This window comes from Falco rusticolus, chromosome 8 (genome assembly GCF_015220075.1).
Source record: "Falco rusticolus isolate bFalRus1 chromosome 8, bFalRus1.pri, whole genome shotgun sequence".
Classification (NCBI taxonomy): domain Eukaryota; kingdom Metazoa; phylum Chordata; class Aves; order Falconiformes; family Falconidae; genus Falco; species Falco rusticolus.
In genome coordinates this window covers 43,858,081-43,884,412 of record NC_051194.1, presented here as the reverse complement: position 1 = coordinate 43,884,412, position 26,332 = coordinate 43,858,081, and the positions used below count along the sequence as shown (strand labels likewise).

The 26,332-nt window shown below is 37.5% G+C and overlaps 1 protein-coding gene across 6 annotated transcripts in view; it reads left to right on the top strand.

Annotated features, from left to right (window-relative positions):
- LRP2 (LDL receptor related protein 2) overlaps positions 1–26,332 on the top strand; it is a 128,040-nt gene that overhangs the window by 67,490 nt on the left and 34,218 nt on the right. For 3 of the 6 annotated variants that reach the window (XM_037398860.1, XM_037398857.1, XM_037398858.1), the window contains 21 exons: positions 46–212; positions 3,623–3,766; positions 4,715–4,824; positions 5,940–6,117; positions 6,467–6,680; positions 7,165–7,404; positions 7,540–7,728; positions 8,828–9,748; positions 10,234–10,399; positions 11,235–11,393; positions 14,863–15,152; positions 16,439–16,642; positions 16,905–16,934; positions 17,029–17,271; positions 18,346–18,471; positions 20,121–20,240; positions 21,160–21,291; positions 22,223–22,424; positions 22,882–23,177; positions 23,682–24,198; positions 26,127–26,279. In XM_037398860.1, coding sequence (XP_037254757.1) covers positions 46–212; positions 3,623–3,766; positions 4,715–4,824; positions 5,940–6,117; positions 6,467–6,680; positions 7,165–7,404; positions 7,540–7,728; positions 8,828–9,748; positions 10,234–10,399; positions 11,235–11,393; positions 14,863–15,152; positions 16,439–16,642; positions 16,905–16,934; positions 17,029–17,271; positions 18,346–18,471; positions 20,121–20,240; positions 21,160–21,291; positions 22,223–22,424; positions 22,882–23,177; positions 23,682–24,198; positions 26,127–26,279 — 4,801 coding nt within the window. The remainder of the gene's footprint in view (positions 1–45; positions 213–3,622; positions 3,767–4,714; positions 4,825–5,939; positions 6,118–6,466; positions 6,681–7,164; positions 7,405–7,539; positions 7,729–8,827; positions 9,749–10,233; positions 10,400–11,234; positions 11,394–14,862; positions 15,153–16,438; positions 16,643–16,904; positions 16,935–17,028; positions 17,272–18,345; positions 18,472–20,120; positions 20,241–21,159; positions 21,292–22,222; positions 22,425–22,881; positions 23,178–23,681; positions 24,199–26,126; positions 26,280–26,332) is intronic. The other 3 variants (XM_037398863.1, XM_037398862.1, XM_037398861.1) reach the window with 1 other exon arrangement.

Genomic DNA, 26,332 nt, shown 5'->3' with positions numbered 1-26,332 from the left:
TTCTTGATCAGAAACAACTCTGAATTACATTATATGTTTTCACAGTTGAACACCCTTTCCTTATTGCTGTAAGAGATAATATAATTTATGGAATTTCTTTGAACCCTGAGGAGAAGACGAATGATGCTATGGTTCCAATAGCAGGAGTTCAGAATGGTGTTGATGTTGACTTTGATGACTCTGAACAGATGATTTATTGGATTGAAAATCCGGTAAGTTAGTATTTGTGTTCAAAATGTGCACTAAAATAAGACAATTTATTTTAAAATAATGGTTTTGACACAAATATATTATCATTGCAGGTAAGAATTTTGATAAATAGAATGGAATGGAATGAAAGTTTTTTGTGGTTTGTGTTTTTTTGGGGGGGTTCTGCCCCCCCCCAAAGATAAGATAAAGAAGCTTCATCTCTTTTGTGAATTAGTTTTAATCTTTGTCAGCTGAAATATTTGATTAATGCTATTTCTGGAGTCGGAGTATGAACAATAAATATTGGAAAGCATTGACAGAGCCATACTCTCAGCCCCACTTTGCTATAGTTGACTTTTTCCTCTCTTGATTTAGAACTTAATTCTGCAAATACAGCCAGGACACTTCTCCATGGGAGCAGTACATTGGACACAGTGACACTAAACATTAGAATGAAAATACATAAATCTAGTCTGAGCACTTAATGAAGTAATGTAGTAGAGAGGCATCTTTTTCTTTAAATAGAAGAAAATGGTTGCAAAGTCACAAAAATTTCCAGGTAGCGCATATGAGACTTAGAGATCTAAAAAATAGTTTGAACTATTTTTGAATAGTTGATTATAATTGTTTGACTAACCATCTTTAATGCTTGTCCTGAAATAGGAAACAATATGTGTTCCCTAAGATGAATTTGCCACAAAGAATTCCCAATCTTTACAGAATGGACACTTAAAAAAAAAAAAAAAATCAGTGTCAGTCTAGGAGATGGATGTGGTAGGAAACTGCTGATACAGCAATATGTATTCACTCTTGGAAACTCAAAAGCAGTTCTTATTTGAAGAAGAGCAGTGCTTAGGTGTCCTGGAGAAGTATTGTGGTAGATAAGAGATTTCCGTAGTTATGTTTTACAGAAACGGTTCACACTAACTTGTCACCTTTCATCCACACAAGATTGATTTTTTTTTTTTCCTGCCAACCAGTTTGCCTTATATTTTGCAGTTCTGAAGTAAAACTAAGTTTAAAAACCACGTGTTTTAAAGCCTTTTCTATGTTGCTCATAAAGGAATTAAAATAATTATTTATTCTTTTAAAATTAGAAAGTTTTGTTCCTGGGAAGTATTTAAATAGACCTATTTAAGCAAACCTTTGCGCAAGGAACTAGATAAATATTCAGGAATCTATTTGGTCCTCTGTGCAGTCTGAAAAAAATGTTGACAGATCTCAGCCAGCAGATACAGTTGGCATTTACGAGAGGTTGAACAGTCCTGTAGGAGATCATGGGCTGATATATCCATTAACAGACCTGGCAAATGTCAGGTGCCTGTGCAGGCTGAGTCTGGGTAAGTGCTGTATTTTAGTTAGTTCTTGAGCTCCAGCCTGACAAATGTGTGCTATGGGCTGTGCCCCCTATCTGTACCCCTGACCTGCAGGCCTTGGGCTGCTGTTGCTCCCAAACACAGCTGAGACACCTGTGTCAGTCATGGCTCGCTCTTTGAAAAAAAGATATTTCTCTAGTTTCTAATGATAGAACATACTTGCCTACTTTCTTCATTGTAGTGCTTGTCCATTACTGCTCTTCCTTAACACCCTGTTTTGCCTCCATCCGTTGCATGTTTGGGTTTCCTGGGGTTTGTCTACACTTGCGTGGTCCATAGTAATTTCACTGCCAGTGTTGGCAACAGGTGGAGCTGTAGGTAGAGCTCAAGTTGAACATTCATCAACCTGTGCATCTTGTCTGAAGCAAACTCAGGAAACTCAGGTAAATGTCAGAGTCCTCCCTACTCTACTTGAAAAACGCTTCTGAAGTATTTTTATCTTCAGCTGTCATGACTGTAGGTTATTGATTATAAATGTAAATGATAGGTAGGAGAATTCATAACTGTACCTAAAGTACCTATTATACTAGACGCTGTTGTAAATATTCAATGTCCATAAGCATCTCCAAGTAGGGTTTATACAGCATCAGAAGTTATCCTACTTTTTTCTGTAGGCCTAGGGATTCAAGGACAGGTTAATTTGCACATAACACTACATTGTTAGGATTCAGCAAACAGCACTCTACCGATGTCTAAGAAATTATTCTACCTTTTTAAGCCAGCAGTGAATTTGGCCTGGAGTTCCTGATCAGATTTTTGCCATCTAATACTTTGTTTCCTTTCTGAATACAATTTTCAATTATGTGCTGAGATATTTAGACATTATACTGATACCATGTTAATGAAGCAATTAAGAATATGAATAGACCAAATGATCGCTGGGTGCTTGTGCTAAAGTTTCTGCTCTAAGATGGCAATGCAACTTGTTCCCCATTCTTTACTGGTCTGCTCTCCCTCTGCCTCTGCCTCCTCCCTTTCTGAACTGGGCTAGTGTTAGCTGCACAGCTTCTGTCTTGAAGTGATGCAAAGTTCAGGCTCTAACAGTGTGTTGTATGTTCTGTCCCTCTGAGTTGGCAGAGCCCTTCTGTTTTTCCAGCAAAGTGTCAGACCTACTACGTGTATTGCCTCAATGAAGAACTGGGATGATGAGTCCCAGTGCTACCCTGTCTGGGAACCTGCACCGTGGAGTGAGATCTTCCCTAGGGTGCATCAGTGGTGGAGGAAGTAATTAATGAGGAAAGCGAAACAGATTTCAGCAATCACTTACAGCTCCCCTAACCTTACTGATCTCTTCTCCAAAAGGCTTAATAATTTGCAATAGCTGCTGGTATTTCAATTCTGCATTAATACAACTTGTGAAAGATCCACGTGATAATATGTAGGACTTCTGCAGAACTCCTATAAAACTGACAACCTGAAGAAACCTCAGGAAAGCAGCTATAGTAACCACTTCAGACCTCTGTCTGTCTTGTCTCTCTGTTTGGTGCTTGTTTATATCGTGCTTTAGCATTGCACATGGTAGCTAATACCATGGAATCTGCAAGTCAGAAGTTATCATTTCAAGGGTTACCCTTATGAAGAAACCTGTAAAGATAATCTCATTCTTAATTCTTGCTATTAGAGCATATTAAAAAATTGATTCTTAAATATTTAGGCATGGGGAGAACAGTATTTTCCTTTACTAGATTTCAGTTATATTCAAGATGGTTAACTAAAGTATCCTTATAAAATCTTTTGATGATGAAATACAAATTACAGAAGTGTGACTGTATAGCTTAAATATGGACTGTTAAACCTTATAAAATACAGTAATTTTATTTCTGTTGATCAGGTTTTGGTTGGTGGACAGTAATGCCTCTTCACACTGGATAATTATGATTTGCAATAATATTTTTACTATGTTTATGCATTGAGCATATACAAACACATTTCTCTCTACTGGATTTTCATTTTACTAAGAAAAGATTGTAATATAAAGTAAGTGCTCATGTAGTTGGAATAAAAAAGTGTTTTCTGATCTTGACAATTTTTCACTTCTGTTATCTTTTTTCCCCAAGGGTGAAATTCACCGAGTGAGGTCAGATGGAGGCAACAGGACAGTTTTTGCTCCAGCAGCTGTTATCGGTGCTCCTTTTGGTCTGGCATTGGACTGGATATCTGCAAACCTGTATTACAGTAACCCAGGGACACAGTCAATTGAGGTAATTATTTGAGAGGGACAATTGGAAAGTAAAAGCCTACATTTTTCACTGCTATGCACACAGTTTAGTAATTAGTATTTTTTTTAAGTTAAAAACTGAAATTAGATTTATTTTAAAATGCAAAGAGTCTGTAGAAAAATACTGTACAAACTTTAAGAGATAAACCTAAATTTGAGCATAGTCAAAATGACTGAAAACAGAATGTTCTGGGAACTTGATTTGTGCATAGATCTTCCCCCTGCGCACCCCTACTTCCTCCCCTCCCCCAAGTCATTAGGCTTCTGGTGTTTGACACACAACTTCACTGATCACTAGAGTTATTACTATTATTACTATTCTCACTTCAAATCAATGGTCCCAATGCAGTGCTTCTGATGGTAGAGGAATGTTGCCATCAAGTGCAGTAAGATCCACTCCCAAATGCTTTGATATCATATTATGTAGCTTTCTGGAGACGAGCAGTCTGATGGAATGTGAAGAAAAATTGCCATTTAGTGTGGCAAAATAAGAGGATAAGCGATATATAATACAGTAATGACTGAATAAGCCCAGTCATTAATGTCCTTGTCCCAGAATATTAATACATACTATTAAATTAAAAAGAGGCTAATTAAAACAAATGAATTTGAATACTTTCTAAATCATCATTTTATCAACTCATTTGGCTTGTAATACTTTCAAGATATTATGGAAGCTGAAAGATTAACTATTTTTATACTTAGGTTGCTTACTTGTTAACAGGCAGGTTCTAAGCTGCAAGTAGCTCATTCAAGGAGTGGTTGTTAAGAGAAGGGAGATGGTTAGAGCACAGAACGATGTGCTTTTTCTTCATAGTATTTGAGTCTTCTGCAATTTCAACTACCTGTGGATTTAAGCTTCTTTCCTTTAACTTGAAAATCTATTTTAAGTTCTCTCTCATGTGCTCTGATAAATTCAATGTTTGCATAGGTCCTGAAGCTGCATGGTGACGTAATGTACAGGAAAACACTGATTACCAATGATGGCACCTCTCTGGGAGCTGGCACACCAATTGGTTTGACAGTTGATCCAGCAAGAGGGTAAATTTCCAAAATCGCTCTTGTCTTTGCATGAGTATATTCTCCACGTTTTTCTTCAATTTTTACCGTCTTCAGCTTCCATCCTGCATTTGACATAGTGGTGGTTTTTTTTTTTTTCATATTTGTGCAGAATTTATTTACTGTTTTTAAACCCTAGAAAATATTTGCATAACGTCATAAATTGTTGCATAGATGTTAGTTCTCCTTAATTTACCATATACTTGTATGGTAATTTTTTTTTAATTAAAAAGGATCTCAGAATGTTATGATGGTGAAAAAAATCTCTGAAAAATGAGAACTCAGAGTAGAGAGAACTCTAAAGTCTTTCTTCATAATATCTTGTGATATCTGTCTTGAGGCCTAGCTATAGCAGAAGAGTGGGAAGAGTGTCACATGTTAAATTGCATAGCACTAAATATGATTTTACTGCTTTCTCCCAAAAAGACATGTAATTTGCTTTTTTCCCGAGTACTCAAAATTGCAATATGATGCTTTTTTTTTGGTTTGTTTTTAAATCTGTGTTCCATAGGACCCTATCAGTAATGAGAGAGTTCTGCTAGTGACTTGGCAGGCTTTCATATGAATTGATGTCTAACTTTTTGTTGCTGGTTGGGAGTCTGGCAGCCATGTGCCCTAGGTGTTCTTCAGCAGCTGAGGCCGGGACAGTGCACATACTCCCTAGAGCCAGATAATGGAATTCTGTTTTGTATAGATTTTTTGAACTTGTATTTTAAATTCTAAATTGGAACCAAACTCACTGCTGAAACCTCGCAGCCATCTGTGAAACAGAATAATTATTCTCCTGCTTTCTTCTTGGAGTCCTAATACTACTGAGTTTACCTGCTGATGGTATTGTGGGGTGATACAGGGGAGGTTATGGGTTTCTAAAAATTATTTAATAGGCGTTGTTCTCTTTTTCAAGAGGAAAGCATTTTAATCTTTTTTTTCAAACAACATCTCTTTTTCATTGTGGCCTGGTTCACAGTGATCTCTGTTCAGCATATGCTGAAGTACTTGGCTGATGAAGGAGGTAGACTTAAGTATATGCTCAAGTACGCTGGTCCATTGATCTCTGTTACGAGCTTTGCTAACAGATGTGATAATGTGTGTTACAGGAAGCTGTACTGGACAGACCAGGGAACTGACAGTGGAGTCCCAGCAAAGATTGCCAGTGCAAACATGGATGGATCAGGCATACAAACCCTCTTCACTGGCAACCTTGACCATGTAGAGTTCATTACCATTGACATTAAGGAACAAAGGTTGTACTGGGCTGTCACAAGCACAGGAGTGGTAGGAGACTTTTTTTTAATAATTGTTTTTTTACCTGTTCACCTATCTTTGCATCTGTGACTCTCATGAGTTATTCAGTTACTTTAGTTTATTCATGTAACTAGGAGTTGTAGGACTGAGGAAAATCTGAATAAAAGTTGTTACTAATTGCCATTTAAAATGTATGACAAATTTGAATGAAAAACCAGAAATCATTATTGGTATCCTGCTGACTTTTCTTCCTGTCTTGTACGTAAAGATCTCATGCATGAAGAGATTTTAGTAGCATAAGTTGGATTTTAATTTTGTGTTGTAACATTGAAATTTTATTATAAGAAATGTAATATTAGGCTTTAAACTGATTTCTTAGATTGAGAAAGGCAATGTGGATGGTACAAATCGTGTGACTCTGGTGGTTCATCTTTCTCATCCATGGGGAATTGCTGTGTATGATACCTTTCTGTACTATACTGATCGAGATTATGAAGTTATTGAACGAGTTGACAAGTCCACTGGAGCAAACAAAGTAGTACTGAGAGATAATGTCCCAAGACTGAAGTGCCTACGTGTGTATTACAGAGACAGTGAGTATTTGCTAAAGACTTATTTCAGGATACCCAACTTGTGAAAACTTGAACTTCCCTCAGAGACAGAATGCATGTTTTTTCAGAGGAAATGGTTTGATTAAATTTTTAGGAAAAGTGTCAGAAGCATTTTATCTGGTTTTTGTAGAGATGTTCCGCCATCCACTTAAGGCATCTATTGGTAGGCGTACTTTTACTAAAATATTATCAATGTAATATTGACTAAAAAATGAAGTTTGTTACTTTGGCTTCAAATTTATACATCACTTCTTGGTCTGATTCTTAGTCCCATTGATCTTGGATGACAAGAAACCGGCAAATCCATTGCTAACGCTTATGTGCTAAAATATACAGTGATTAAGATCTTTATTTTTGTCAGCAGATTGTTAGTATCATGCAAGTACATGAATTTGGTGATGTATCCATGGGTGTTTGTGATGATACAGTTCAGATTTTTATGTCTTTCCATGTGTGTCTTTCACAGATTCTGCTGGTTCCTCAAATGGCTGCAATAACAATATTGGAGTTTGCCAGCAGCTTTGCCTGCCTGTACCTGGTGGATTATTCTCCTGTGCCTGTGCTACTGGCTTTCAGCTAAATCCTGATAACAGAACCTGTTCCCCGTACAGTTCATTTGTAATTGTTTCTATGCTTTCTGCAATTAAAGGATTTAGTTTAGAGACATCTGATCACTCTGAAGCCATGGTACCACTGGCAGGAAGAGGTATGTGAATATCATAATAGGAAAAAGTCTTAGATGCCTAATAATTTGTTGGCATTTCTTGCTGGCATAGCACATGTTTTAAATAAGTTAGTTTATGTAAAAGATAATTAATTATTACTTTTCAAAATATTTCAGGGCGAAATGCACTTCATGTGGACGTTCACATGCCTTCTGGTTTCATTTACTGGTGTGACTTCAGTAGCACAATTTCTTCTCAGAATGCAATACGTAAAATTAAACCTGATGGTTCTTATTTTAGAAATGTTGTTACAAATGGAATAGGACGAAATGGGATCCGTGGCATTGCAATTGACTGGGTAGCAGGTAAGCATAGCTGAATTTAGGAGAATGTTATTGTTTACAGATTGTAAAATTTTTAGACTAATGTAAATGGATCCTAATGTAACTATTTTGAATGGAAGTCCTGTGATTCTGACTTGTGTGCCTATGGACTGATTTTAGAAGAGGTAGTAATGAATGGCTCTTATGTTCATATATATGTGTAAAAATGAAAGTTTATCAGGGCAGAGTATAGAACCTTTTCTCTTGTGATGCTTTCATATTTGTCTTAGGTCTCTCTTGTCCATGCATTCATCAGTAGCTGTTATCCAGTGTACTACTATGCTTTACAACCACAGTAAAAAACATGTATCAGAGAAAAGTGCACACAAGTTGTCTGCTGACATTGTTAATAAGAGTGAAGGACCTTTCATCTACCCTCAGATTGCTGTGTACAAATCCTATAAATTATAATGAAAAGTAAAAAAGCAAAAGGCGTACTTTGTCTTTGAACTTTAATTTCCCTACTTGCACTTCCTGTTCCTATTTAAACATGTTAGAGATCAATTCAAATATTAATGCTTCAGAAAGTGTTCATCAACTCTAACTAGCTGACTATTGCCATTAATACCTTTATTTTATACATATACATACTATATTTATGTTTTGCAATAGTTCTGTTGATTGTTAGGCTTGTTGGGAGGACTTTTAGAATAATCATCTGCTGTATACACTTAATTTAGTTACTGTTTACAGATCTGTGACATAACATGGATTTCATAGTTGTGTGTTGTAAAACATGAAGAGTAAGATTATGCAAGGGCAAGCCAATAAAAAAGTGTATACCTAAAGAACAACTGTAGTTAACGGGCTTTTGATCTTATACCAGTGACTTTCCCCATGGTAATCAATGAGGATTTAGAAATCAATTGACTATTGTCAGTTTGGGTGTCTTCTTTCTAATTCCTCAAAATGTAGGCAAGTACCATATGCTTCCAACTACTAAGATGTTTATGGATATTAATTTTATGGTTTAGTAGTTTATCAGCTTATGTTTCTCAGGTGTTGATGTATGTATGATAATATATATTAACTTTCTGTTTTGTTTTTCTGCTTTTTTTAAATTATTATTCTTTAAATACAGGAAATCTGTATTTTACAAATGCATTCCTGACAGAGACTTTTATAGAAGTTTTGCGTTTAAACACAACTTATCGCCGTGTTCTGCTTAAAACTACCATAGATATGCCAAGGCACATAGTAGTCGACCCAAAAAACAGGTACCTGTTCTGGGCAGATTATGGGCAAAATCCCAAGATCGAACGTGCACTTCTTGACTGCACCAACAGAACAGTTCTTGTGTCTGAGGGCATTGTCACACCTCGTGGGCTGGCCATAGATCACAGCAATGGATACATTTACTGGGTGGATGATTCCTTAGATATGATTGCAAGAATTCAGCCTGATGGTGGTGATGTTGAAATTGTGCGTTATGGCAGTCGCTATCCAACTCCATATGGTATCACTGTCTTTGGAAATTCTATCATCTGGGTGGATCGGAACCTGAAAAAAGTCTTCCAGGCCAGCAAGGAGCCAGGGAATACTGATCAGCCAACAGTAATACGAGACAACATTAATTGGCTAAGGGATGTTACCATTTACAACAGTCATTTCCAGTCACGTTCACCCCTTGATGTCAACAACAATCCTTGTTTGGACAACAACGGAGGCTGTTCTCATCTGTGTTTTGCCCTGCCTGACATGCAGATGCCCAAATGTGGTTGTGCCTTTGGAACACTAGGCAGTGATGGCAAGAGTTGTTCCATTTCAACTGATGATTACCTGATTTTTGCTCTTGAGAATGCCCTCAGAAGTATCCACCTAGATCCTGAAAATCACAGTCCTCCCTTCCGCACAGTCAATGTGTTAAGAACTGCAGTGGCCCTGGATTTTGACAGCATAAACAACAGAATATATTTTACGCAAAGTTATCCTTCAGGGACAGGAAGAATAAGTTATGTTAGTATTTACTCAGGAATTGGCTCTCCAACAGTAGTTGCATCTGGTAAGTGCACTGAAATGTTATACAAAGTAATTGGATATTGAAGAAAAAATGAACTGCAGCACTTGGCACTAGCTCAACAGGTATTTTTATGCTAATGGTAAAGGTAGAATATTTAGTTAAGATATCTGGCAAAATGCTCCTTTGGACTCTTGATCACAATGAAATGGAAATATAAATCTGGTTAAATATTGTTATATGTAATAGAATTATATTTAGTAAATAAATATTATGGAGTGAGGAATGATTCCTGCTACTTGGAGAATAGCAAACAGAACTTAGGCCTATGTAAGGAAAAAGTCTTTGTAACCCTACAGCATACATAGGACTGCCGTGAGTCCTAAGTATTTTAAATGGATGAATTTGCATTGATACCAGTGGCATTTCAAAGACATCTTTGCTGTTGCCATGTTACAATAAATGAAGAGTATTGCAATATCTCAGGAGACCATACTGAACTTGTGTATGTTTGCTTGCATGTGTCTAAGACCTGGGGACTCCAGATGGCATAGCCTTTGACTGGATCAACAACAGAGTTTACTACAGTGACTACCTCAATCAGACTATCAGCTCAATGGCTGTGGATGGATCTAACCGTACAGTGATTGCCCGGGTTCCACGACCCAGAGCCGTTGTATTAGATCCCTGCAGAGGGTATGTGTTGTACTTTGTATACTTTATTTTGACTGCAGATGAAACTACAATTTAGACTTTGATAAAGACTGCCAGATACTTCCTGTTCTGAGCCCTAAGTTCCAGCTGCGTGTAACCATCCTAGATCTTACTTTTTAGGTTTGAGTTTTCTGAGCTGATCTCAGCCTCAGAGAACTGAATTTTCTTCTGAGATTTTTAGAACATTTATGAATGTGTAGTGCATGAGGCTCTGCTTAGTGAGGGTGGGAACCAGGTACTGGGTGTGAATGAGAGTGATGGTCAAAGAGGTGTTTGTCTAGCAACTAACCATCTTCCATTTGGTATGTAAGGCAGAAAATCAAAGGGTTAATTTTGAAAGCAAGGTTTCTTCAGGAATATCATATTGTGATAATCAGGTGACACTGCCAAGAGATCTCTCTATTTAAAGTATCATATAATCTTTCCCTTTTTCTGTTATATTTCCTGAGTGCCTCAGAAGAATTCTTGTTTCAGTATCAAAACATTCCCTGAGAGTCGGGAGGCATTGCTGTATTATACTGTATTTCTAATTTCATTACTAATTATACCGTATTTCAAATGAAGGAAGAGAAGAAAGAGATTAAATGACTTTACTGGATTCTCACAGGAGCTGGAGAAAACATTTCTGAAGTTCACTCCACTGAATCCCAGTGATCCCTGCTAGAAGATTCCCATGTCAATATGGGCCAAAATAGAGGAAGAAGTTCTTTTCTCCTAGTTTTGCACTGCACATTTCAGTGGAAACACCCTGGAGCAGATAAAAGCTTTGTAAGCTTTATTTGCTGAAAATATAACCCTGCAATCATATTATTGACAGGTATATGTACTGGACTGACTGGAGTTCAAATGCAAAGATAGAACGAGCTACGCTTGGAGGAAACTTCAGAACACCTATTGTGAGCACCAATTTGGTATGGCCAAATGGGCTTACCCTGGACTATGAAGAACAGCAGCTATACTGGGCTGATGCAAATCTGTATGTTTTGGTAACACATTGGTTTACATTTGCTTTATTTTTTAATAGATGTAGTATTTAATTTTCCTCATCTTTTTTAAACTGTTTTTCAGCATTTCAATGGAATTTGGTACTTGGTGTTATAGAATGTTAAGAGTTACTTATTAGCAATACAATGTGAGGTCTTGATAATGATGTTGAACTACTGTGTAATAAGAAGTTTTGTTATGCCACGGTGTAGACTTAGTCCACTGCTTTATGACATTTGTACCCACTGGCAGTTTGTTCATCTTATGTGCAACTCAGGACTTATATAATCATCTCCTCTAACAAATACAATCCCAGCGCACAATTTACATCATTCCTTGCTCATGGTTAATGCCTGTCATCTGTGGAATTAGGCATGATTTTCTTACTGTTGCCTACCAGGTACAACTCTACCCGGCATTTCTGCTGTCAGCAGAAATTTTTTAAAAAATAATTTAGTCTGTATCGATTCAAATTCACCTGTGGTCTGAGAGAAATCACTGCAGCAATCAGAACATTCTCCTCTGCTTCCTTCAGCTTAGCAGTTCTTTTGCAGGCTTCTCCTTTGCTATGACAAAAAGTTGTGTCTGTAATGTAGTAACTGTTATGGTCTGTGCCTCTATTGATTGTTCTGGGAGGAAGGCATTCCAATTTGGCTTCATCTGCATACAGGAGGGCAGGGCATCTGTAATAGGACCCTTTATTTTTTCAGGGGAATGCAGGGTGTTAGATAAGACATCCTCTTTTCTTTTTCAGACTCTAGATAATGGAGGTAGGGGAGCATATGCTTAAACAGTATGAAGTTTTCTTTATTCTGACTTTCATGGGGAGGGCCTTTACTCCTTCAGGGGGACAGATACCAGCATGAGGTGAAAATGAAGACCAGACATTCAAAAATAGCAGTGCACCTTAGCTCTGAATGCACCAAGGGAACACAAGGGTGAGCCATATATTCTCCATTTTTACTCTTGCTTAGTCTCCTCTTGTTTATGCTAGCCTCCCAAAGGTGCTACCCCTCTTTCTCTAAAATAGCATTTCTATTCTTTTATTCTAGACCCTCCTGTTGCCTTGTACATATTGTGATACCATTGGACACACATGCAAGTCTTGAGATAAATCTCAAATGGATAGAATCTATGTGCTAGTTGTACAGTCTTCCTTTCCCCTATCTTCACAGTTGCTGCATGCAACATAGTAAGAATCCCTCACCAGACAGCATGCTGACACTTGGGAACTATGTATAGGGCTCTCCCTAAAAAGTTTCCTGTGGCATGAAAGGGGGAAATTGCTTGAGCCTTTATTACAGGAGAGTTGCATTTGAACGTCTCTTCTTTTGTAGACATCTAACTTCATAGAAAAGTGCCTTCCTGCACTTTTCCCACAACTGTCCTTTCACTTTAAAGCTTTTGCCTTATAAAGTGGCTGCCTATTATTTTTTCCTGTAATAATTAATACAATTATTTTCTTTTCCTCCCTTCTTATATGAAATGCAGCTTTTTCCTTCCTACTAGTGATGACAAAGGAGGCAAGCTATTTGTCTTCCTGAGAAATTACATATCAGGTTTTTTTTTCTCATTGGCTGTTTCCATTCTTATTCAGCCCACACTGGTACTCTAGTAAATGCCTTAAATACAATTGGTAATAATTGAATGTTGTCTCTAGCAGAGACTTAAACATACAGTTGCTTTTAGGTTAGTTGAAATAGATTGAAGTGATTTTTTTACTCCTAATGCTAAGTTGTTGGAGTGTTTCTGTGAGAACTCTTTTGGTGGCTTGAACCAAAGGGTGGAGCTTCCGCTTGGAGTCTTCAGCAATGACATCTGGCCCTTCTGACTTCACAGACAAGAGGTATTGGCCACGCAGTTATGAACAGGGAGAGAAGCTGCTAGCAGGAAGAGCATCACTGGGTATGATGTCTTTAGTCCCACAGCTTCTTCATCCTTACCATCCATAGAGTCATTCTGGGAATCTTAATAGCTCCTTTTCAGAAGCTTGTGCATGAAGGGTGCCACAGCCTCTTAGATAATTATTCTGTTGCACTGACATTGATTAAACACTACTCCAATCCTTAGGCATTATGCCTTTATAGGTAAGTATACACCCTGTTCTACCTGTCTGCTAGAGATGAGTATTAAGAGCCGTGCCGTTGAATGATGCCATACTTGATGAAACAGAGACAACCTGAAGTATGTTTTCTGTCAGTAAGCGGTTGGCAGCCTTGCCATGTGAACATCACAGTGTGACTGAATAGCAAGATGATGGGAGCTGGAGGAAAGGAACAGATTTTATCCATGCTCGTTCTTATTCTGCTGTCTTCAACTTGCTGACAATACCTCATCGCGTTTTCAGTATTTGCTTATATATTAACATTTTTCTGTCAAGATTTTCTCTTCCTTTGAATAACCCCTTCTATTACTCATTAATCGTTCTCTTGTTATCCTAATTGCAAATAACTTTTGAACATCCTCCATTTTCTCTTTTCTCGTGCTTTACTCTTGTGTGGTCTGCCTACCTCAGACAGGAATCTGTGTGATAGAAGGAACCTCTAACATTCATCATCATCTTATAAACAATGCTTAGAAATAATGTCCTTGCATGAGTAGTGCATATTGAGTCTCCTGGCATCAGCATGTCTTCTGCTTCTCCATTGACTTTTGCTGAAGTGGTCTTTAAGGGTGGAAATGGCTGAAGAGGAGAAGCAGTGACACGGTGGTTTTGGGTCAGTAGTGCTATCTGTGCAAGTAAAGAATGGTTCACATACAGCAGAACATGTCTATCACCAACTTGGAGCTGAACCCTGATTTTTCTGGGGCTCCTTGAAGTTGTTTGTGAGAATTTTGTTTATCATTGCAAATACATACTGTTCCTGAGGTGGAATCAAAACTGGAATATCAACAACGAAGAAATGTTTATCATATGCTATATATTTGTGGCTGTTAGATGTTATATATGTGGTAGTTGTTATATATTAGAACTGTTTTTCCCTCCTGTATTCTTATGTGAGATATAGCAGAAGATGAATATTTGTACCCTTGCCAATTTGCTTCTGTTTCTTGATTGTGTAAACTTGGATCTGTAGAAGATAAAACTAATTTTATTTCATGGGACTGTTGGTTTTCTACTGCTACAAGAAGTTGTTAACATCCCAACAATTCCAAAAGTGTATTCTCTGACAAAGTTGTGCATTTGTTTTAGCTCTCAGTAGTGTAATTATTTAAACATTTTAATATGCAGCCTGATTACTTCCAGCACATTATTGTGTCAGTGTTGCAGAGCTGCTACTCTGCATCACTATTGAAGCCACAGATTGGAAAATTTGAGATTTTTAACTTATAACAGCACCCTACCTATTGGCGCACATTACAGAAATGGTGGGTGCTAGTTGCTGGACTAATTAGGGCATGGCTGTATACCTAAGTTAAAAGATTTCTTTTAAGAAGTAATAGTTTTTTTATTATTCTAGGCAGAAGATTGAGCGGTGCACTCTCACTGGTACGAATCGGGAGGTAATTGTTAGCACTGCTTTGCATCCGTTTGCGATGACATTGTTTGATCAGCACATATATTGGACAGACTGGAACACAAGAAGCATTTACCGAGCTAATAAGTATGATGGTTCAGATCAGATTGTAATGATCATGAATCTTCCACAAAGACCAATGGATATTCACGTCTGGGCAAAAAGCAAGCAGCAACAGTGTACTAACCCTTGCAACCAGTTCAATGGTGGCTGCAGTCACATCTGTGCACCAGGTAAGCTATTATGCTTGGTGACGGTAAGCTATTAGTGTGGCCTGTATTAGAGTTCATAGTAAAACAATTTTTAGTCATATGGGGACAGCTGAAGTATTTCTTAGTGTTCCTAAATGTTTAATATTTATTTTTTTTATAAATGCAATCAAAATAAAAGGTCATGGTATTTTGCAAACACACCTGAGGGGACAGGCTTCTCTAATTTAAACCAAAACATTGTTTTCTGGGTTTGTAACTTTTTTTCCCCTCTAGGACAAGACATGAAGTGGGGTCTGCAGCATATGTGTATCTTGGGAATACGTACTGATATGCTGAACACGGAACAGACGTTTTCTACCTAATATTTAAAAAATCTTTATGGTCAATATTTCTTTACCACATGATATTATGAAATCGTTCCCTAATGATTTATTTCCAAAATAAACATTTCTACTGCCTCATTTTAAATGTTGGACAATGACTAAGAAGATAGCACAAATTGATTTCTGTCTATACTGTGGGGGGCAGGTGTCCTTTTGAGTCATGGACTGCAGAAACATGCTCTGTATCATCAGCTTCATATTGGGGTGAGACCCGAGTGACATATGTATCCCATCTTTTATCTCTCCTTGTGCAATGTGTAAGGAGTTGAAGTGCTCCAACAGGTCACCAATCCAAGCAGCCAGGAAACTAGAATGGCAGTAATCTCCCAAAAAGCATACCTGTTACAGAGCTGTTCTATGTGTTGTGGGTTTTTGAAAGTTATGATTCTTGACTTTGAAAAACTCATTTAGTGCCTGCCTTCATTTGTAGCATCTTAAATGCCTTTAACAATCTGTCTTGCCTGAAAACAACTCAAACTTCTCTTTGATTTGGAGAAGAGCAGTTAGTCTAGTGCAAGGAGTTTAGAAAACCATCTTGATTTTGAGATAGAGCCTTAGCTGCTGTACGTCTGGTATTTGAAAGCATCAGGTGGTATCTTCCTGCCAGTCAAAAGCTATTTGAACAGCAAGCAAATATTAAGATACTCCAAGTTCTGATCTCAGTTCCTCTAGGGAACTCTGAAATAACTCCTGTGGGTTTTAATGGATTTGCATGTGTCTAATTGAGACTAAAATATGGCTAAGTCACCACACATCTACCTAAGCAGATAGATCTTGCAGGAGTTGTGAGAATTTCATTGTTTTTTCCAGTGTCACAGCTGTGAATGGTTTCATGGAACCCTGTCTAATACGTCAATGTTAAATTTGTTTCATTTTTTGTCTCCTTTTTAAATTTTTTATTTTACCTGTCAAACATAAATTTAGGTCCAGCTGGTGCAGAATGTCAGTGCCCCTCTGAAGGTCGCTGGTATTTAGCTAATAATAACAAGCACTGTATTGTGGATAATGGTACCAGGTGTGATACTGGTTTCTTCACATGTCTTAACGGGCAGTGTATCTCTGAGCGATGGAAATGCGACAATGACAATGATTGTGGTGATGGCAGTGATGAGTTGGAAAGTGTGTGTGGTAAGCATTTAAAATAACTACATGAGAAAGTAATGCATACTCTATCTTGCCTTTACTGTATTCTCTATCACTTTTATGCCTTTATGATCATGGATCTTATGGTTGTAGTTTGGAAATGATCCCTTGCTTGCTCACAGACTTGAGGTCTGAATGGCTGCTGATTTGCTCTAGAATCCAAAAGCTTTTATAGGATTGAGTTTTTATCATGTATAGCCAATTTCTACTTTGTTTAATTCAAATATGTATTTTACTTTTCATGCAGTCCGTTTTGCAGCTGTGTTTGCCCTGGCAGGTAAAAATATTGTGATTTCACTTGTTACTTTGTCAGAGAACTCAGATTACATTTTATCCATGTATATTATTTTATTTTTTTTTATTTGCTGCAGCTTTCCATACTTGTCAGCCCACAGCTTTTACCTGTGGTAATGGGCGATGTGTACCCTATCATTACCGCTGTGATCACTACAATGACTGTGGAGATAACAGTGATGAGGCTGGCTGCTTGTTCCGAACTTGTGACTCCCACACAGAATTTACTTGCAATAACGGAAGGTGTATATCTCTTCAGTATGTCTGCAATGGAGTAAACAACTGTTACGATAATGGCACATCAGATGAGAGAAATTGCCGTAAGTTTATCCCAATCACCTGTTTGAGTCTGACTCTTTAGACCAAAGAAGAGGCAAATGTGTTTGTGTGTGAAGAATTATGATAAAAGCAGCTAAGAGGATAAAAGATTTCTTTATTTACAGTACAGATTCTGCTTTATGTTATTGGAAGTAAACAGAATTGTTAAAAGATATTCTGGAGTACCCCAAGATGTTACATAATAACTATCGCTTTAAATAGTCTGCCTTGATGCAACAAATCCTTATGCAGTGCTTAATGTAACATCTTATGAGCAGTTCCATGGACTTCAAAAAGATTATTTCAGAAGAATTGGTTACAGGGCTTATATTTTTGCCATATTAGCCTGGAGCTTGACGATGGGTTTTTACTTTGTGTCATGCTATATTAATTATACTAGATTTAATCATCAGGAATGTAAATTGTGACTGTTATACAAACACAGTTTATATTTATTCTGTTTAAAATTATATGCCTTATAGCTCTCAAAAAGTTATCAGTTATTTTTGCTTTCCTTAAGATATAAACTGTGATTAGTTCAATCTTGACTAATATTGTAGTTACTGAAACTGATCATGCCTTTGCACTAAGATTGCATTCTTCAGTGGAAAATTTATATCTGGAGTTAGAGAAATCAAAAATTTATTTAGAGAATATTTTTTTACATATTTATATGTACACTGATTTTTATTTTTTTTTTTTTTGGGGGAACATATTGCCTGTGACAATTTTCTTATTCTCAGTGAAATCTGAGTATTTGAAATTCATGGTCTATTTGTCATTTGTAGTTAGTCTGGTTCATACAGTAGCAGCTGGTTGCAAATGCAGGCATTGCATTCCATCACCTCCAAGTATTGGCATGTGTTTCCTTGATAGTGATTTTGTCAGGATTTTTGTCAATAAAAGCAATTATCTAATTGTTTCCATGTAGCAGGAGCAGTATGAGTGCACTTTAGCAAGTGAGTGTCGTGGGACTTTTTTTAACAATATTCTGTATCTTGCAATGAATACAGCATAATAGTATGAAAAAAAGCTCTAAAGAACTTTGTCATTCCCCCCCCCCCACCACCTTAAAGCGGAGCGCACTTGCCAGTCCGGTTTTACAAAATGTCAAAGCACGAATATTTGCATTCCTCGAACATATTTGTGTGATGGAGATAACGACTGTGGAGATATGAGTGATGAGAGCCCTACTCACTGTGGTAAGTTAATAGACCCTTGGTTACTTTTCTTTTACTTCAGTAATTTATTCCACTGCTCTTTACCTTTGACATAACTCCAACTGTTCTCAAAACATCTACTCTTGTAATACTGAAGATTTATAAGGTAAATGTATTGTATTATTAGCTCTCAACTATCTAAATCATGCCTTTATCTAATAAAAAAAGATCATAATTTTTTCCAGTATCTTTATACATCATTTGAGGGTTCATTCCTTTTGCTAATTCTTCTCTGTATCCTTCATGGTTTTACAAGGTAATTGTCCCTTAAGTATTACAGCGAGTTGGCCTTTTCTGGAACTTTAACATTAGAATATTTTTCCTTCTAATCAAATGAAATTGTATACAGTCTCAAATGTAATTAGTTATGCATGCTTTAGCACATGATTCATTGTTCATTGTAGCTTCCAGTTAGTATATAAAAGTGTCTAGTGTTCAAGCAGCCTTAATTACAAACCATCTTATCTTTGCTAGTACAGACATTTGTATTAGGTAGTACTTTTCCCATATAATTTTTTTTGTATCAGTTTATAAACCATAATGGATATTTTTTTTTTAATGTTGCCTCAGCAGATTGTTTTTGCCAACACTAGTTTTCCTGGAGGTACCTGCCTTCAATTAACTATGCTACAAATTTTCTAAAATATGAGTTCAATTTTTCTAGCCAGAATGTGGCTACTTTTATCTAAGGAGCCCTATGTGTCAAAAATATGTGGCTATATATAGAGACATAGCGAGTCTTCTGCTGCTCATGAAAGGTGTGCTTTGTCCCTTCTACTGTTTATGTCCCAGCAGCACTGCTGAATTATTTGAATTGAGAAGCGGTGAAGGAAAAGAAAGAGAGAAAGGGAGAATGGGAGATGAAAGAAGCCCCAAGAGGTTAATGAGCAATGTGTTAATTGCCTTTGATTCCATCATTAAAGGCACATAGAAGAGCAAGTTAAAAGGCCAGACTGGGTCCTTTTTGGTATCTTGAAAACATCAGAGGGTACAGGAAAGTATCAGTAACTACTGAAGAAATTATCAAAACCCACTATACATGCCAGGATCAAGGGGCTCAGCCAAAGTGCAGAACGAGTGTTTACAGCATGCTTAGGTGGAACTATTCAGAGTTACCATTTGTTCTTCACTGCCTTTAAGAAAAGGTTCCTACCTACAAGTGAAGAAAAATCAGTGGAAGAACAAGGAAAGCATTATCTACCAGGAGATATTACTTCCTTACTGCACATTTTGATTCTTTGTAGAGCATGGAGTCTGCTGCTGCCTGGTTTGGTCACTGGAGAAATTAGTATATCAGACTGTGGTCATTTTCTTGTGCACAAATCTCCAAGTATAAACATAGAACGCATTTACGGTTGCTGCATGCAATCCAACTCTCGGGGCAAATTCTCTCTACTTATTAGCTGATATGTATACCCAAGGAGAGAATTAAGCCCATTTTTTTGCATACATCAGGCTAGTTTGTTCAATGAACTCTGCAGGTAGGCTGTGAAAAGACATCCTTCCTAGCATAATTTTTTCTCTTTCTTTTTTGGGGTCTGTTATATATTTGCATAACATTGACTCAAAAGCAACTTAAAACAAGTTGGAAAGGTAACAGAAATAAATCATATATGGGTTTTTTCTTGCAGTCTCACTGACTTGCACAAATAGTGAATTTCGTTGTACATCGGGGCGTTGTATTCCTGCTCATTGGTACTGTGATCAAGGAATAGACTGTGCTGATGGCTCTGATGAACCTGCCTCTTGTGGTAAGTTTACACTCAGAAGATATAACGTGATGGGATATGGGAAATCAATAGTTTCTCTTGTAGGCAGCAGCCTGGATCTAAACTAGGTGGAAAATAAGTATCTTCTGAGAGTCATTCACTGACTTTAAATAATGTGGGTCACTGAATAATTAAAATCTTAAATACTTAAAACTGTGTATGGAATATGAAGACTTTTAATTGTCACAATTGATTGCTCTTAATGTAATTATTTTTAATGTATAACCTCCTGTCTTTATAAGACTGTGATGGTGGTGAATCAAGTGACAAAAAGTGGCAAGTATTTTTATACTGTTTTGGATGTAAAAGCAGATGTTATGCTGTACAGGAATTGTGCATGCAATATTGCATTTGGGCAAAAAAGGAATGTGGGTTGCAGAGCAACATTGTTGACACGGTATGAAGTAGAGTATTGTAGTATTACAATAAGTAAATCCCCTATGTACAATAGAAACTGATAGTAATAAGCAGAGGAGAGGGGGATAAAGATGAAAAGTAATTTCCAGGGAGCAAGAGGAGGGGCTAACTGAAGTCACTGGAGTTTATATTACAACAGTCATTATTCTCACTGTAAAAGTTAGCATAACAAGGCAGAAGAAATTCTTCTATGATTTAAGCAGGGCTGGTAGTTCACTTTGCACATTGCTGGAGTTGCACCTTTAGTTTAAGAAAATGTCTTGCATTTATACCTTTTATATTTCTGTGTGTATATATATATACACACACCTTATATATATATATATATATACACATACATACATACATACCTTAACTGTCTTACGCTTAAGCTTCTATCTTACGTTTCACTGTCATAAGATTCTCCCTAAAATACCTTTCTTAGTAGATTTTCATGGCAGTGCAGGTTAGTTTAATGAGCAGAGTGACTGTGTTTGTTTTTAAGTGCCCCAAATGCGGACTTGTTCAAGTGACCAGTTCAGATGTGACGATGGAAGATGTATCCCAGCAACATGGATCTGTGATGGTGATAATGACTGTGGGGATATGAGTGATGAGGATCAAAGACATAATTGTGGTAGGTGTTTAATGCAGTAGATACTGTGCTTTGTTTGTTTGTCTTGTAGGCATTTTTTAGAAAACAACCAATTGCTAAACTCCTACCCTCTGCCAATTTTTCTATCCATAAAGGTGCAGATTAAGCATGAGATAAACTCTTACTGTACCTTCATTTTCATTATATTGAATTAAAATTGAATATTTTGCTGGTAAAAAAAGTATTTTTTCTGATTTTGTAATTACTCTTATTTGTTGAGTTCAAGTGGAGATATAATTAACCTGGGTTGTTTGTATGATTTGTGCAGCAATAGCAGCTTCAGTGGAGATACTCCCTGACTGTCACACAGACTGGTTTGTGCATATTAATAACCACATGGTTTTGGCCTAATTTCTTCAAAAATTAGTCAGCGAGATAAGCATGGCTGTTTAGAGGGTGAAAAAGGGAGTAAGGTTCACCAAGCCTGGTCCTGCTCCTTGAGTCTTTTAATAGTAGCTGGATACACTTGCAGTCCTTGCCCTTTTTAGCTGCAATGGTGCTCCCTCTGTTTTCTCCCTGGAGCATGGAATGCCTTGAAGAAAGCAGAGGATAGAGATACTAGGCTTAATACCTGTTCAGCTCCCAGGAAATCTGGCCAGACACATGAAGAGCTTATGCCGAGAATCCAACAAGCTCCAGAGTTCTGTACATACTAGCATTGCCTAAGGAATCCTAAAGTTCTTGGGCTCCCAGTCAGTCTCCATGAAGAGCAATGCTCAGTGAAACTTAGTGGGAATGCATATGAGTTTTGTATATGAGAGGGTACAGTGGTATCTGTCTCTGCACATGCAGCACAGCATGGCTTTATTGTGGATTACGGGAGGATATCCAGGCTGCGTGTGTGTGTGGCAGGGGAGGGTGTTTCATACACAGAGTATAACGTGGTGTATCAGCGAACATGTTTTTCTTTCAGCAAATCGCAACTGTACAGCAGCAGAGTTCACATGCGCCAACAATCGACCCCCACTCAGGAGGTGCATTCCTCGGGCATGGATCTGTGATGGTGATGCTGACTGCAGTGATGCATTTGATGAACACCAGAACTGCACAAGAAGATCTTGCACAGAAAATGAGTTTACTTGTAGTAATGGCTTGTGCATACGAAACACTTACAGGTTTGTAACTACCTGAACCGTTGCAGAAATTCTCAAAATTCTGAAAGTGAAGGAGCTAATTCAATCTTTTTTTTCACACTATTTAGTTGTTAAGTAGATCTGCATATTGCAATGAAACTGTTTATCTGCTCTGCATTCAAGCATTAGTTTTCATTTGAAAATGCTCTGGAATTTTCTATTTTAATATTCCCAGTGCTCACCATTAGCATTTAATCCTTTTTATTGTGCCTAGTAACGTCTCCTGGGGTGATTCTGTTCAGCTTGTAATAGAAATGGGGAATACATGCAGGACTGGCAGGGTCAGACCCTATATAATATTAGCCTGGTTTCTGAAAGTGTCTTCCATTGGAGCCAATAATATCTGACCTTTGGAAATCGGGAGAGTATGTTTATCCATCTGCCCTAGAGATGGTGATTCTCTTCTTATATTTGAAAAAAAGTGTTCATTCTTCTTCAGATGTGACAGGCGGAATGACTGTGGTGATAGCAGTGATGAAAGGGGATGCATTTATGAACCATGTCAACAGCACCAGTTTACTTGTCAGAATGGGCGCTGCATTTCCAAGGCCTATGTCTGTGATGGCGATAACGACTGTGGTGATGAATCTGATGAGCTGGAACATCTCTGTAGAACACCAGAACCAACCTGCCCTCCCCATCATTTTAAATGTGACAATGGAAACTGCATTGAAATGGTTAAAGTCTGCAATCGGTTGGATGATTGCTTAGATAATAGCGATGAAAAAGGATGTGGTATGTGTAGATCTATTTGTACTGTCATAATTGAAAATGCTTAGGCAGCTTTAAAAAAATGAACTCAAGAGAATTGCTTTGATTAGTCATATCTATTCTATGGTTGTTTCTCAGAAGGATTATAAGAAATGTATATATCTATTTTTTTGTTTTAATTAAATCATACTTATTATATACCATTTTAACAAACTGTGAAAATTAGCTAATTATATAAACTAAATATAGTTTATACATTGTTATATATTGCTCTTACATTTCCAAAATACACCACTCAAAAGTGTGTATTTTTCACTTGGTGTGTTTGGTGACAGACCTCAAAGGTGCTAGAATAATTTTAGATTAGATTAGATTATTTTTCTTGCTCTTTTATTACAGTAGCCTAGATCAATATTCAGTGTTTTCAGGGTGTAGCAGGGGAGAGAGGTGGAGAAAGGATGTTGGAAAATGACTGTACTACTTGCTCTGCTAGCTAGTTCCTTGAATAGAACTCCTTTCCTTCCCCAGGTATAAATGAATGCAGTGACCCTTCAATCAGTGGATGTGATCATGACTGTACGGACACACAGACAAGTTTCTACTGTTCTTGTCATCCTGGATACAAACTTATGTCTGATAAACGGACTTGTGATGATATTGATGAGTGCAATGAAACTCCATCAGTATGTAGCCAGATTTGTGAGAACACAGCTGGCTCCTACATCTGTAAGTGTGCCCCAGGCTATATCCGGGAGCCTGATGGAAAAAGTTGCCGGCAAAATAGTAATATCTCCCCATACCTTATTTTTAGCAACCGTTACTATCTGAGAAATCTCACAGCAGATGGTCAGTCTTACTCTCTCATTTTGCAAGGACTGAGAAATGTGGTGGCACTGGACTTTGACAGGGTGGAAAAGAGGTTGTACTGGATTGATGTGGGGAGGAAGGTCATTGAACGAATGTTCCTAAATGGAACAAATAAGGAGGCAGTGATAAGTGATGATGTACCCAACGGGGAAGGTATCGCTGTTGACTGGGTTGGCAGGTAAGAAAATACGTTTTTTGTCTTTCTGGGCTACTAAGGAAATGATGTGTGAGGGAGTTTATCTTGGGATTTTTCTCCCACTTCATATGGAATTCCCAATGAGTGCTGAAATAGTTTTGGATTGTGGATGCAGCGTTACACAACTGCTCTGGAATTGCTTATCAGCATCTAATACATTACATAACGCTTTCCTTTAATTGTTCTCATATCTAGTATACTGAGGTTATATCAGAGTTGGTTTCTCATCAATAATGAAGCAGTGCATATGACCCTTGGAAAAACTTGTTAGGAAACCATTAATAAATGGACTAGGCAAGCAGGCAGGTGGGATGTTACATGTGGCTATGGGGTAGGGGTTCTGAGCTTATGCATTTTATTTCTTTGCTAGCAGTTGTTGAGGTTGGGATGCAGGCTTCACTCTATGCATAAACAATATGTCAGAACAGATAACTAGATTCCAATAAAGTAATAATAAACATTAATGAAATTTAGCTCCTGTACCAATGCGAAAAGCACATTTCTTTTGCTCTTGAAAAATGCATCTTTAACTGACTGACAATCAATGTGATCCACATTGTTTGCTGTAAGGAGGGCAGTGTAAGGGTGAGGTAATTGGAAAACATGTTGCATTGTGGTGATTTTTTGAATTATATACTGCGTGTCAAAAAGTAGTCTGATTTACTCCCACAGAAACTCTGTCCTTATGTGGTGCCCTTTCTGACAATGTTCTTGGCTGTGTTTCATTAAGTTTTGCTTTCTGAGTGCAGTATTAGTATGAAAATTATAAATATCATGGATCAGACTGAAAAATAATGAGAATTGTTCAAAAAGTCACATTTGGAACTTCTATGAGAGTGTTTATATGAATATAATAGTTTTTATTTTTAAACCACTTTCTCTCTAAACCTAATGATAATTAATGTTGCCAGCAGTCTTAAATGCTTTATGATTCATGGACAGGTGAGGAAAGAAAAGCCCAATTTTAGCTGAAGTGTTCCTACTGTTCCATTACTAATACAGTTACTGAATTATTTCAGCTACCTTTAGTTATGTCCTCAGTCAATTTTTGTTTAGCTGTTTCAAAGGACAGTACAATGGTTGATAAGTTTTTCTGCTCATTTTCAGTACAGGGGGAGGACTGGAGGATGCCATGAGGTGCAGATTGGGGAAGACTACCTTCTATTCCCTTGTGGGAATGGTACTGCTGAGGGTGGTTTAGACAGAAGCTGTATCTGTCAAGCTATTTCTGGAACGACCCCGTGAATGCTGGAGCTGACCAGCTGTGCAGACAATTTCAAAGTAGCCTGCTGTAGTTCTAACTAAATTAAATGCTTTGTTTTGTTGCAGGCTTTTAAAAATCATTGCTTCAGCTTGCATGTTTTCTTTGATTACAGCTGTGTATAATTCCTAGGCAAAGTAATAGAAGCGTTAGAAATTTCTAGGTGAAGTTTAAATTGGACTATGGAACTGCTTAGGAATTTTCAAAGGAGAACCTGGCAACTATTCTACTTGTTTGATGAGAGCAGAGGTGGCAGTGTGGTGATTCTCTCCAGTACTTTACAGCCCTGGTCACAATCCATTGCACTGCACGTCTTTTCCTGCTCCTCTTCACTGGCCATTGTTGGTAGGAGAGGAAGGGAAGAGAAAGGGAGGTTAGGAATTTTTAGGCAAATGGCATATTATTACTCAATTGGGCAACTGAAAGTTTGAATTTGGCACCAATGACTGTGGATGCCAGAACAGCAGGAGTGAAAAAGGCAGTCTGGAGCATGGTGTAGAAGAGTTGTCAGTATGGTCTGTGTATTCTTCCTTTACAGTGGGTGTATTACTTCTAGGAGTAAAAAACCTGTGAAATTTAAGATGCTATGAAGCAAAATAAATTAAAAAAACAGCAAATAAGAGTAAATAAATTAACTCTAAAATTTCAGAAAATTGTACTGGGTGGATGCCTACAAAGATTGTCTCTATGTCTCTGAACTTGATGGAAGATTCCGGAAAAAACTGGTGGATCAGTGTGTAGATGCCAACAACACTTTCTGCTTTCAGTACCCCAGAGCAATTGTGGTTCATCCAAAATATGGGTATGACATTTCAAGAGTGCTTTTCCTTTCTTTTCTGAATAGTCTTGCACTGT